Genomic DNA, 14,854 nt, shown 5'->3' on the forward strand with positions numbered 1-14,854 from the left:
GAATATTTTTGGTTGGTTTTGGTTTTTTACTTTAGTGGTAGCTAGAAAGCATTTATATAAAGATAAAGTGGATAAGGTTAAAAGGTTGATAAAAGATGATTCCTTATTAGTAATATTTTCTTTAAGGTAAAAGTACCTGCTTTTAGTTACCAACTTAGTGGAATTCTCAACTTTTAATCAGAGATCTCGAATGTGGTGAGATATTCATATGAAAAAAAATCTTTTTGGAAACATATGTCGCCTCTATAAATAGGCTTTACAATGCATAAATTAGAATTAGTCGGGCTCCAGTATTTAATATAAATACTGAATATTATGGAATATAAAAAACCTACTTTAATTGATATTGTCTTGTGGTATAGGACTAGAATCATATTCTTTACTTAAAATCTTATCAAAGATTTGACTTTGATTCTATTATGGAAGAATTTTCCTTTTAAGTTCCAAGTTTATGTGAAATGGCATCAATTTGACAGCCAACACACTTTATAGGGAAAGTTCACAAAAGGTCAATATTTGGTGTCATGTGAAAGTGACATGATTTCCCAAAGACTAATTAAGTTAAATGAACTCGACAACACTGCACCTCCACCCACGACCGGTAGGTCCTAGGTTCGAGTCACACTGGAGGAGAAGTGTGGAAACACTATAAATCCTCCAAAATGGGAAGTAAAAAAAAAAAAAAACTCGACAACACTTTTCTTTGTCATAACAATAGAATCTAGAGTAGGAGGTGTGTATCGGTCTGTTCGATTCGTTTTGATTTTAAGTATTATTGATTTAGTTTAATGGTTTTTTATTTTTAAATATGCTAAATCGATAACTAAATCAATAAGATATTTGTTATCGATTTTTGATTTATCGGTTTTTGATCTTTAACTGTTCGGTTTTCGGTTTAACCAATAAGAAAATGCTTTCAAAATAAATATACGACTTCTCCAATAATTTTCAAAAATCTTGAACATTACTGAAAAAGGAAAAAGAGTTTCTTAAGGAAAAAATTCAAATGCTCATAAGATTTAACCCCAATTGTGATGAAATAATCTCTTAATTGTTTACAAACGAAGTCGAATTTTTTGAGAAAGTGGGTATGGAGAAGCAGAAGAAGAGAATTAAAAAAAAAGAGAAATCAAACTCACAACCCTAACCGTCGCCTAACCCTTGCCGTCGTAGTTGCAACTTGCAAACTGTAGCCATTATTCTTAGTTCTTTAGGTTTTGAGTTTTGACTTTGTGAATCTAAAGCGGCAAAGCCTAAAGGATAAATACACTGTGAACTATGAAGTTGTGTGAAGTATGAATTGTGTAGGGCAATGATAGTATGATATAATAATTAAAGGGCAGCCCGGTACACTTAAGTTCCCGCTATGCGCAGGGTCCGGGGAAGGGTCCGACCACAAGGGTCTGTTGTACGCAGCCTTACCTTGCACTTCTGCCAGAGGCTGTTTCCAAGGCTTGAACCCGTGACCTCCTGGTCACATGGCAGCAACTTTACCAGTTACTCCAAGGCTCCCCTTCATAGTATGATATAATGATTATATATTTATATTAATATTTTTTATTTGATATTTGTGTATGAGTAAATATTAAAATAGTAAATTATAAGTCTTAAAGGGTTATCGGTTTATCCAATAACCTAATATTAAAAATCAATCTCGAATCGATAACCCAATAATTCTTTTTTATAAAACCATTAAATAACCGTTAACCCAATAACAATAAATTAATAACACTTTTTCGATTTGATTTTTGCACGCCCCTAATCTAGAGCGGTTTGTGTGAACCTTGACTATCTTGTTGAATACTTGTTAAATGATTATTTGTTGAACAATGTGTGTGCATCTCTACCATTCTAACGATTAGTACTTATTGAACAGCTCGTGTGCACTTTGTGTCGATTACTTAGTGAACAACTTGTATGCACCTAGACTATTCCATCTATCTCTTGTTGAACAACTTCCGTGCACCTCTAGTATTTCATCTTGCTAAATAATTTGTGTGTACCTCAATTATTCTATTAGTTACTTGCCACAAGTACACTAATATAAGTTTTGCATAACTTAGTTGTACCTTAACAATTCTACCAATTACTTGGTTCCTTTCACTAGCATAAGCTTTGCATAACACTGTTCATCGAGACTTGGACAAATGCCCTTAAATTGAATTAAAGATATGCCATAATTAAGAGTGACCACATGTAAAGAAGCAAAGTCTTGATACAAAGATTATTTCCTCTAGTAAGAAAATTGAGGGCTATACTGTTTAGTCTCATGAAGTAAGAATTTACCTTCCCCCCTCACATATACATGATAAGTAATTTTTGCTACTAAATACTACTAATACTATTGTCTAACACCCCAAAAAGCTCTTTGGGTTGCACTACAAACTATAGCCTAAGTCATAGTACAAAAAGTTAGACTATGATAGAATAAAGTACATAGGAGATTTCTCTGTGTTCTTTTATGGTTTCCCAACTCGGTGTTTGGAATCAACACTAGTTTCCTGACTAATCTGGATTCGCGGAGAAATGCTTAGGCAAAAACTTTATTGAAATTTCCATGATGTCCAGTAAAATGGATTATCTCCTCTGCTAATTCTTCTACTAACAACCTAAAGATTGAAACTTCAACTTCCAATGCAATTTCTTCCATTTGTTCATGAAATTTTTTCCAATCATCAAGCTCGATTTTCAAGTCCGATTCGACCATCATGTCGATGGTGTCTGATCTGACATGTTGCCATGAATCTAACCTCTTGCATACTCTTCCAAAGACTACTTCTTCTTCCCTATTGTTCGAGTTGTTAGTCTCAATTTTCTCCTCAGATATTAAGTCTGAGACTAGCCTTTTCATGTCGAAAGGGATTGTCACTTCACTTGCAAACGTCTCAAAATCACGGTCTCTGTATGATAACACCGAATCATTGTCATTATCATCTTTGAGATCATCATTGTCTTCTTCTTCGAGCATTAGTTTCTCGAGTTCAATAGGATCCAACTCTGCTAGTTTCTCGAACCTACGAAGCTTGGATAGAAGTTGTTGTTGTGCTCCTGTTAGCAATGCAATACAATCAACATAAGTTTCACTTATTTTTAAGAGAAATCTCAATTGCAATCAAACATAGTAGCAATTTGTGTTGCTCTGACTCTTTAAAAATATCGACTGGTGCATGCCATATCCTCCAAAAATAGTGCAGTCCTAGAGGATCTGGCACATATAACAACACTATTGAAAAGTCCGAGCTACATAGGTACAAATGAAAGTAACAACTTTTATTCCTTCATGTGATTTTCTACTATGAACAACTATGGTAAAGAGGGAATTACTAGAAAACAACTTAAAATACCCTACTAGTGAAAAAAAAATTATGTTGCTCTGACTCTTCAAAATCGTCTATATGTGTATCGTATCCTCCAAAAATAGGATATTTTTAAAAAATCTAATACGAATACGACGACATTTTTGAAATGTCTAGCAATATAGGTACAAATGAAAGTAACAACATTTACGTCTTTATGATTTTTAGACATCTCTGTCCCTTTTGACTTTGTATTTATTGTTACTGTCCAAAAAATAGCAGAAAAGGGGATCTTATATTATACAAGTAACTATTATTAATAATGATTTATCAACTATGAACAAATGGTAAAGAGGGAAGGCTAGAAAACAACATAAATGACCCTACTAAATGTACCCTTTATCATTTAATTAATCAGTTCCTCTGAATCATAGCAGTCTGGAAAAAAAACACTGAATAAAGCAGAGCCCAAAATTAGCAAATATATTTGAAATTCAACAAGTTTGATATTAATTTCTTCTCAAAGTTCAATAAATTGAAAGAAAGGACAAGCATATCAATTAAGTGACAAAAACCCTACATGTACTAAATGTGGGGTCGTCATGCAATTAATAAAAGATTTAAGTTATATACACTGACACGTAAGAATCGCACTTCATATGTTATTTTTATCACGTTATAAAAAAAGCCTTAGTGTAACGGGTATAATGATAAAACTGAGTCTACTAGACACTTGTAGTCCAAACCTTTATCGGACTACCCTTTTTTTTAATCAATTAGTATTTTTTCATAGAGTTTTAAATCATAACGATATGAGTGTGTAAATATTTTTTAGATCGTCAGTATAACATGTGATGAATTTGTGTATAGACAAGATTAAGTTACATTATCAAGATTGAAATTTTTTATGGATCCCACATCGAAATATATCAAAATCAGCATTATCAAGTTGGTTATGACCTTACAATTATAGTATTAAATCCAACCAAATACGTCCTTAGACAAATCAACATTTCCATAATATTGAAAATGACTTCACAACAAATGTTATATTACAAACTACTTAAATTATTATATTCAATAATATATTAGGAACTATCTATTATTAGAACATCTAGGTCATGTACTTACACTACTTAATATATAATTTACCTAATTTTAATCATTTATCACAATAATCATATCTCAGTCTCAAAAAAGTAGACATGGGTGATATGAATCCTCAATGACCAAGTTCGTAGTTATCACATATTAATCATATATCGCACATTAGTATTCAAAATAAGTTTGACGAAATGATTTACGTACTCTGTACAAGTGCATAATTGCACTCGATACCATAATCATCGTCGTCCTCTTCCTCGCCCTTGTCCTCGTATTCACATTCATGTCCATCGTCTTCAAACGGAGGATCCAAGACGGAAACCGGGCTGCATTGTTCTTTCTCATCTTCTTCTTGTTCAATATTTGCCAAACCTTCATAGTTTTCTTTATCCTAAACACAAAAAAATCCAATTATTAAGTACAAACTACAAACATATATAATAAGCTTACATAATTTCAAAAAAATGTAGTGTTTTAATTATTTGATGGAATGTTTAATTATTAATTGGGCCAAGAAATTATATGAAGTTGACTGTTGATATTTATTATATATACTCTAGAATTTGTAAACAATAAATACTCCTTACACTCCAATATTTACATATCGTACATTTTTTTTACTGTTTCAAAAAGATAATTATATTTTTGTTTAGATGCAATCTATCTTCAAGAACTACTAAAAAAACATAAATTTCTGACAAACGTTCAATCAAAAATGGCTTTTTGTTAAAGGGATTCTCGATGGAAGGTCCATCAAGAACGTTTCGATCGAGTCAATTTCCTATGAATTCCATTAAAACGCCTTCTTTTTTATAGCAAAACTTATAATCATACAAAATATTTATAATTTCGTTTAAAAGCACAATTTTTTTAACTTTGTGTCTGATTAAAAAAACCATATAAATTGTTATAGAAGGAATATGGGAAACAGTGATGTTGAGATTAGAATATTATCAATTAGGTCCAAAAGACAAAAACAAATTTTTTAATTTTGTCCTTTTATTAAAATTTGTGTCTTTTATTTTTTTAAAAAATATTTTCTTAGACAAAGGTCCAATAAAAAAAAAAGATTTTAGTGGCAGAAGCGTGATATATGAAAAGGTCCAATTATTAAACAAATAAGAAATTTCTAGCTATATAAGAAAATGACAAATTTCTCCCCTAATACATTTGTTTGATTATTAAAACGCCAAAATTTTCAGTGGGCATTTTTGTCATTTAATATCGACATTCCGGCCACAGAATCGGACCAACGAGATCCTTTTGCCGACAGGTAAAAACAAGGTCAAACTTAGTCGTCTGAATTACAAGTTTGACTCATTTTCAGACACACAAAAAAATAAAAAAAAATTACAGTAAAAAAAAAATATATATATATATTAAATGGTAAAAAGAATTACTTTATTTAGAAGAAATTTAACTTAAAAAATTTTACTTTGCAATTTATCGTGTTATAACAAGTTAGTAGTCGTGATAGGGGCTACAAAAAGACTATTTACGTCACACTCTTCTAAGATGTGATTTTATTTTTTTAATCTTATTAATATAAAATACTTTATACACCGAAAAATCTTTTTTACTAAGTCGTGATAGGCTAAACTAACTACAGTTACATTTTAGTGAAAAATCTTCCGGATTACCAAGTGTATATTATAAGTAGAAATTGAAATCTTTATAAGTATATGAATTTACTCCTATTAAAGTAAAATAAGTTTACACATAAATTAACAAGGTTAAATGGTTAAAAAAATCCATTAATATAAGAGAATAGTTTCAAAAGAATAAATTTATGTAATTTAACCCGTTATAACAAGTTATAAGTCATAATAGGTGTTTTTACTAAGGCACAATTAAATTTGAAGTTGGCAAAAAATGCTCTATAACAAAAGTGATTTAATATTTTGAGCTTAAATACGAGACCTGGAATGCTCTTTATAAAAATATAGAGATTTGTATTTTTTTTATAGACATAATACATAAATTGACCTTTAAACTTGATTTCAAATTTTAAGTATAATCTCTAACTTTTACAATGCACAAGTGGCACTTTAACTATCAATTTTTCAAACAAAAAACACGCTAAACAACAGCCTTATTACGTGATATATATAAACGCTCCTACATGAATTTTAGCTACTCAATAAATGTCACGTAATTAAAAAAACTTTACATGTATTTTATAATTAAAGAAAACAAAAGAAAAAGTATTCATTAAAGATAGAATTGTCATTATATTTATTTTTTTACCGTTGTGGCCTCAAAAATTACACCTAACTAACGCGTCTGAATTGTGTTCCAATCAAGCATTATGCCAACTTGAATTAACATGTTTTTTTAAAAAAAATAAATAATTAAAGTGCTATTTATACACTATAAAAATTAAAGGTTACATTTCAAATTTGAAGCAAGTTTAGGGGTATTATGCCTTTTTTATATATGTAAAAAATTGTAAACTGACAAAATAGAGAGACAGAAAACGACAAACCTCTTTCTTGTGGCAAACCGGAGATGCGGCCGGCGATGAAAACTCCGGCGTCAGGCAACCGGTCGACGACGGACATTTCTGAAGAGAAAATCTAAAAGGGCTTATGGGACTCGAACAATATTTGGTTTCATAAATAGGAAAATCTCCATGAGCGATGTTCTCAATCTCTTCATTTTCCGATCTGCAACTACTAGAAGTTTCGAAATCCATCGATTTTTCTTCGTTACTCTCCGACCAACCCGCACTACTAAGTCTACTATGATTACATGAACAAGACCCACTTCTCAACTCACCACCAATTTCATTGTTCTGAGTTCCAATTTCATGATTAATCTCGCGTTTCTTACTCCTTTCCTTGATTTTCTTCAAAATCGACCCGAATAAACCAAAAGCCATCTGGGTTTTCTTCGATTTAACGGGTCGATTTTGCTTCTGCTTCTGTTGAATCCTCATTGCTGCTTCGAGTAGCAATGAGGAAGTAGAAGCAGGTATATGTAGAAACACTTTTTTCCTAGCTGGACTACTTTTTGGTGTTGATACTGAGAAATTGATAGGTGATAATATCTCCATACCTTTACATGAATTTTTTCTAATCGATAAGAAAAAACAAGCGTCTTTGCATAACAATGTATTACTTGGAGAAATCGGTTTTTGTTTCTCTACGGTTTGTAACGAATATTTGGAAGGATTTTTATTGAGCTGACAACGTCTATCGGCGATGTAATGTTTAAGTTGAAATGGTTCTTGATCTTCTTGTAGAAGTTCACGTAAATGTTTTTGTGCCATTAAAGATGGTGAAAGGGAAAATTTACGATGAAATTCTTAATCAGAATACGAATTATAACTTTTCTTTTTTTGTTGGTCGAAGAGTCTTCAACTTTTTTGAAACCAAAGAGATTTTGGAGAGGGGGAGGTGCTGTGGGGATTGTTATGTGGGTTTTGAAAAGTGTAAGTGGGGAAGTTGTGTACATATAGCTAGAGACTCGACAAAATAAAAAGAGCTATGGCTGTGCTGTATTCTATTCTAGAATTCAGAATTTAAAATTTATGATTTTTAATTATAACGATGAATTATTAATATTGTCATAATAGTTGGATGTGCGATAAATTATTTATTGGTGTTTGGTATATTTTTTTATTTTACAATAATTGTCTCATTTTATTTTTTGATAATTTTATATATTTATTTTTAGAGTTGAATTGAACTAAATAAATTCAATAAATCAAAATTAAAAGTTTAGATATTGAAAACTATTAGAATATTATAAGTAGCAATTCTGCTCGTATCAATATGGTAAAAAATACATATATTCTAAAATATTGATTAAAATTCATATCGTGAAATAAAAAGCAAAAAATATTTTGGACGGAGAGAGTATATATATACTCCATCTGTCACAATTTATATGATATATTTTCTTTATTTTGCCTATCCTAAAAAAATTATAATTAAAAGTAATTTAACTTTGAAAATATCAATTTTAACTATATATAATTAGTACAATTTTTCATCAAAGGGGTTCATGGCTCCGCCCCTAGTCATATACATAGTCAAAGATGTTTTAAATTGCATATTTCAACCTCAAGTCAAATAATACCACATAAATTAAAACGTCATATATAAATATTAATAAAAAATTACTAAATTCACAAAAATCTGAGAAGGTGAGGTAGGATGGAAGAGGGGGTGGGGTTCAGATGAGGAGACTCCCTGATTCAAATCTGGAGTGTTTACAATATCGAGGCAAAATACATGGTGGATGATAAATATACTAAATAATTGCACATAAAAAACATGAAATTTTTTGGTATTTGTATAAAATAATTTTTTTAAAAAAGGTGTATATAATATGGACATATGGTTAACTGAGGTGGAAACAGTAGATGTGTAGGACTGTAGAATTTGTAGTAATAGTGTACCACAACCAGCAGGCAAAACCTATTAAGTTGTCTATTTTCATTTTATTTTTAGTAACTGGTAAAGTTGTTGCCATGTGATCAGAAGGTCATGGGTTCACCTTTTGAAAATAGTCTTTGGCAGAAATGCAAGGTAAGGCTGCGTACAATAGACCCTTGTGGTCAGACCCTTCCCCGAACCCTACGCATAGCGGAAACTTTAGTGCACCGGAATGTTTTTTTTTTTATCAATAGGAGGAGGCTAAAAAATTAACTCAACAAGAATGGTGCCATGCCACAATAAACTGTTGTTGTTGTTTCGTTTGTTGGGTAGGATGTGTGGGTGGGTGGAGGGGGGGTGGACTTTACATACATAATTGTTGTGTTATTCTGATTTACTATAAATATGAGAATACAAAATATCGAAAAAAATATCTCACACAATTCATTCAAAATATTTAAGGAATGAGTGTCTATTTATATAGTCATAAATCTTTTCCTACCAGAAAAATAACTAGTCAAATATGAAAACTTTGTATTTTTCTTTTAAGAAAAGAAAAACTCAATTATAATAGAAAAATCAGGACAAACACTCAATAATATATTTCTCAGTTTTTTTTTAATTAAAAATATATTTTACTAAATCAGTTTTATTAATAACGCTCTTGAACTGCTAAAGATAAGATGATGAAAAAATAATAAAACTCTCTTAATTTGATTAAATGGAAGAAGTATATCTGTATCTAAAGGTGGAGTAGAGAGAGGAGGGTTGTGTGAGACAGTAGGTTGTTTGGGTTGGGGTGGTTAGTAATGGAAAAGGTAAAAGTGAAAGTTTATGTCCATTATTCCACACCGGAGCGTATGTAGTCTTCGAAATTCGATTTCGACAGAATTTAATAGATTTATTAAAATTATATATATATTCCAAACGTTACATATTAAATTTAGAATTCCATTACTAATTTTTAAGATTATTATCCTAAAATTTGAAATTTGAATGTCCGGCATAATTTGAGAGGATATAGGAAGGTCATGAAACGATTGAAACATCTTCGATCTTAAACCTAACGGGGTGAAATTTCTCATAAGAAAGTCGTACCTCAACTCAGTATGGTGAATGTGATCCCTCCGCTCTTGATTGAAAATTGTAGGTTATTTGTAAGTAGAGCAATTTCTACTTAAAATGTACTTTTTATTTAATGATTTTGATATGAAAAATTTAAATAATTGAATTAATAAATTCCGAATATGACATAATTATACTAGTCGAATTTTTTTTTAATTAATCGAGACAATAAATTTTAAATAAATAATTAGGAGCCCGTTTGGATGGGCTTAAAAAAAGTAACTTTTATGTATGAAGTGTTTTTAGAACTTTGAAGTGTTGAAAGTTATTTTTATAAATAAGCAGTTGAGTGTTTGGATAAAAGTGCTTAAATGAGAAAAATGATGTGAATTTTAGGGTTAAAAGAATAAAAAGGGTAGTTTGGAAATTTAGTTAAAATATAAGGGATATAAAAGTAATTTTCATAGTCAAAGAAAATAACTTTAAGCACTTAGGAAAAAAAAGTTAGGAATCCTAACTTTTTATTTTTGACTGACTTTAAAAACTTTATAGCTTAAAGTTAGCATTAGACAAACACGTCTAAAAGCTAAAAAGGAGCTTTAAATTGATCCATCCAAACGGACTCTGGAGAACGAAAGGTGGTTGTAAGGAAAAGGGAAGGCAGTGGAGCTGGCATGCTCTGAGGGGTGCATTTGTGGACCAATTACACTTTTGTGCATTGCTTTGACACATTTCATTTCGTAACCTACAAATATTTTCGTGATTTTTTATAATTACTGTGCTCAAATCAGCGCATAGTGAGACTAATTTCAGGTAGATATTAAACAGCCTTATCTATCAAAGCTGTCACCTAGATTTTTTTTATCTGGGCTGAAAATTAAATTTGAAATTTCACGATTTTCAACTTACTTCATTAACTACTGATCCACATTCTTGAATACTTAATAGGTTTGAAATTTGTTATTGATATATAATTAATGGAATATGCAAATAAAGTCTCACATTACTAACTGAAAAAAAGAAGAAGTTACCTATGAAATGTAGGATACTTGTAAAATATTTTGAAAAAAAATCATGCAAAAGGAGTAATTTTGAACTTTTGGCCCCGTTTGCTCCACGGGCAAATTTTCAAGGTAAAAAATAAAACTTGTTAAATTTAAGTTCGAGACCATCTACTTTCAAAGTCAATCTTGTGGATCAACAAATCTCATAATCATATTAATTCTATCTTTGATTTATTTTAGCCCAACTTATTTTTGTATCTTTTTTTATTGATCTTAACAACTACTTTCTATACCATTGTGTTAAGACGATCGAGAGACTTCATATTCGAATGTTAAGACTTAAGAATGAATAGAAATTCCTAATAGAGTGTGCTTTAACCTTTTAAAGTCCTAAATAATATGAATATAAATTAGTCGAACAATGAATTTTCAATATTAAGTTTGTTAAAGCCATAGATAGAAATCATTCATTCTAATTAGAAATCTCGAATTCAAATTTTAAGAATAAAAGAAGTTTTGATATAAAACGTTTTCATCTTTAATAGTCCTAACAATACAAATCTAAATCAATTGAATGAGTAGATTTCAAACCTCAAATAATCAAAACCATAACATAAACTATATTCTATGCATATTTGTCATAATAAGTGTCCTCCATTTCACTAGAGACATTCATTACAAAATTGTGTACCTAAAAAGCTGTGAACAAAACAATTTTGTCAGTGCAAATCACTTATTGTACCAATTTAACTAGGCCTGTGATTATGATACTTGCATTTTCACAGCTTGTTAATATAGATATTACATGATGATTAGCAATTATTTGAGTTGGCAATGAAGGTACAAGAAAAATTGTACAGTAGTTATTATTCTAAAAGTTTCAAATTTTTGAGGTGAAACTTGGAAAAAATTTCACGAATTTTTACTTGTAAAATTTAATACTCCATGATGATGGTTATTTTCAAAAACAAAAACAAAAAGTGGTTAGTGAGCGTTATTTTTATAGATACATTTTTTTTTTACAAATAACTACTTTTTTAGTCCTTGTAATAAGAAAAATAGTCTTGGCTTAAAATTTTACACCTAAAACTCTAAAACATTGTTATGGAGTGTCACTTCTAAATTCTGATACTCCATGACAATTGCTATTTTTCAAAGACAATAAAAAAAAAAGCGATCGGTAAAAAAATGAATAAAATCCTTTAATTTTTAATGATAGGTGCACTATAACTTATTTGAGCTAGTGACTAGTTATTATATTAATTTCTATAAAGTCTCATATAATTTTTATCTCTATAAATGCAACCATTTTGGCGGCTCAAAAATTCTCGTGAGGCTTGGGGGCGAATCTATCATTAAAGTAAAGATTCAGTAGAATTTAGTAAAAAATATTTAGTGGAGACGAATTCAGAATTTAAATTTATGCATAATAACATAATTAAAATTTTAAGATCATATAGAGATGAATACTTGAAAATTTAATTGTCTTCAATAGTAACATCTAATCTCTTAATTTTAATCAATTATTATAATCTGACTGATCTTGTGGTGCACTCATTCTCGTTATGAAAATGAAATGATGTCCCGACTTGATTCAAGACTGAGACTTCTTACGACTCGCATCAATAGCAGCTGGAGATTGATTGAAAAGGTTTTTCGCTAAGAAATAGTTATTAATTTTCCAAATTCAGAGTCATTTTGTCCTTGTAAGACTCCTATTTCATTTTTGGCAGGGAATAAATAGTAAAAAATTCAAAATTCCACTTAGGTGAAAGTAAATTTCAAAGGGACAATTGACATATTTCTGCAAAAATAACTTTTAGTCCTGAATATTCTATGATTTGGTAAAAAAAAGATCCACAAAAAATTTATTATTTTATTTTCATTTTGTTATCAATAATTGATTGAAACATTAGGAAATGAAATCTTCTTGATTTGCTTTGGAAAAGATACCTGTCCCACCATTCCAATGTACAAAATTTGAAATTGACTCTACTATTGAAAATTCAAGTTATTATTTTTCTTTGTAAATTTGAAAATGTTTCTTTAATTTATTTATTTTAAAAAATAAAACTATTATAAATCACAAATCTTATAATAAAAATAATTATTTTAAAAAATCATAAAATGAACAAAACTATCTGGTTTCTGATATACCTAAACGAGAAAATTGTAATTATAATTAGTGCACTATTACATATTTTTGAATTCTGATAAACAAGCAAACAAAAAAAGTTGGAAAAAAGGTTATTATGATATCTATTTGAGTCGATTATTTTATTATCTTTTTAAAAAAAAAAAACACGAAATATATTAATAGAAATGTTCTTGACTTTGATGATTCAAAGACTAACATTGTCATCATATATAAATAATAAGACAAAGAAAGTGGAGTATTTGGTAAATGTTAATAACCCCACTAATTTGAAATTAACATTACTTTTAAGGCTTGAACGATCATTGTTTAATTTAATATTTTTGAGATATGTACATACTTTCTTTTTTTAATTTTCGAGAAATTTACAATTGCTATTCTTACGATATGTACAGAATAAATTTATTTATGTACAATAATTTATAAACTACATAAAAAAAAAGGATAAATCATACTATACAAATACTATACAATGAGTTCAAATGAGAAGACATTGGGATACCATTTAGTGCATCAACCCAACCACACTTACATGTTAACATGTAAATACTATTAACTATTAATTCAAACAAATTGACCTTTTCATTATTCTTTCAAATCTTTTATGAAGTTTGAGAATGTTTGTGAAAAGAAAAAGGACAGTCTACTTTCTACATATTTTGAATTGACACCTTGCTTTTTATATTCAAAAGGGGTAGATATTTCAAGAATGAAAAAAAAACTAGTAATTAATTTGCAGATAAAAAAAATCTAAGAATATTCTTTCTATTTTTCACCAATGTGGAAACATTTTATCTTTTAGTCCCTGTATTTTAGTGGCATGCCTATATATTTTCTGAATCTCAGCTTTCATCTTTGTCAGTTTTGAGCTTTAACTTTTACAAAATCTAGTAAATACTAGTAATTTATATTTATGTTTACATGTACAATAGAATCTAATAAATTTGATTTAAATATTGTATTTGTATTAAAATTTACTTTATATATATATATATATATATATATTTCACTATCGGCTCCATAGCAGTGATATACAACTTTGGACCTAACGACCGGCCTAGTAACCTTTCGGAATGGGGGATCCCCGTTGGCAACAACCACGGTAGTAGTTGCGGAACTACTGAGCCGGGAGAGGAGCGGAAAGCCACTTGACTGGTCGGAGAGGACAACCTCTTGTTCCTGCTCCTCTTTCTTCGCTTCGGGGACGGAGGTCCTACGGTAGGTAACAGCAGGCACAAGCAAGTTGACCGAAGGGGACCAGCGCTTCTACTCCTCCACCGAGGAGCCGTTCTTGCGAGAAGCAAGGGATGTCGCGAACGGTGGGAGGTCACAGAGAAATATATATATATATCGAATCAAATTATTGTTCTGTCCTAAAATTCAAAACTCATAAAGTCTGAGATTAATTTGAGAATTTGGAAAATATATTTTCTTCGTCCTTTATTTTTATGTTTTCATTATTCGAATTTTGACCTAATTAAATTTTATTATTTAATCCATGAAATTAGAGGACATTCTTGGGTGTTCCTATGAATTAGAAATATCCACTAGTTTTAATTTTTCTAAAAATTGACTGTATTATTTCATACTCTAATATCATATATTAATTTATCCGCTTATAAAAAGTGAAATTGTACATTCAATATAAGAAAGTTAGAATTTAATAATAAAAATAATTAACAATTGTCTCTATGAATAAATATATTCTTTGAGAACCTAAATTTATAACTAGTCAAATAAACGTAGAGGCAGAGTTATAGAATATTGATCACTCTTTATCAGGAAAAAAATAATTAAAAAGTAATAATAATAATAATAAATATATATATATATATATATATATATATC

The 14,854-nt window shown here is 29.6% G+C and overlaps 1 protein-coding gene across 1 annotated transcript; it reads right to left on the reverse strand.

Moving 5' to 3' along the window:
* Positions 1-2,197: 2,197 nt before the first annotated feature.
* On the reverse strand, positions 2,198-7,892 carry LOC129882108 (uncharacterized). Its single transcript, XM_055956260.1, has 3 exons — positions 6,886-7,892; positions 4,605-4,791; positions 2,198-3,048 (listed from the first exon to the last, which is right to left on the reverse strand). Exons 1-3 carry the CDS (start codon positions 7,669-7,671, stop codon positions 2,531-2,533), a joined length of 1,491 nt encoding a protein of 496 aa, XP_055812235.1. The 5' UTR covers positions 7,672-7,892; the 3' UTR covers positions 2,198-2,530.
* Between the last annotated feature and the right edge of the window lie 6,962 nt (positions 7,893-14,854).

This window comes from Solanum dulcamara, chromosome 3 (genome assembly GCF_947179165.1).
Source record: "Solanum dulcamara chromosome 3, daSolDulc1.2, whole genome shotgun sequence".
Classification (NCBI taxonomy): domain Eukaryota; kingdom Viridiplantae; phylum Streptophyta; class Magnoliopsida; order Solanales; family Solanaceae; genus Solanum; species Solanum dulcamara.

Bases quoted from the DNA above. Each gene is read 5' to 3' on its own strand.
- LOC129882108 (XM_055956260.1), bottom strand. From the start codon at position 7,671: ATGGCACAAAAACATTTACGTGAACTTCTACAAGAAGATCAAGAACCA. The intron at 4,792-6,885 runs GTTTGTCGTTTT...TTTTGTGTTTAG, and splicing joins CGGTTTGCCACAAGAAAGAG to GATAAAGAAAACTATGAAGG. The intron at 3,049-4,604 runs GTACGTAAATCA...CATTGCTAACAG, and splicing joins CAATTATGCACTTGTACAGA to GAGCACAACAACAACTTCTA.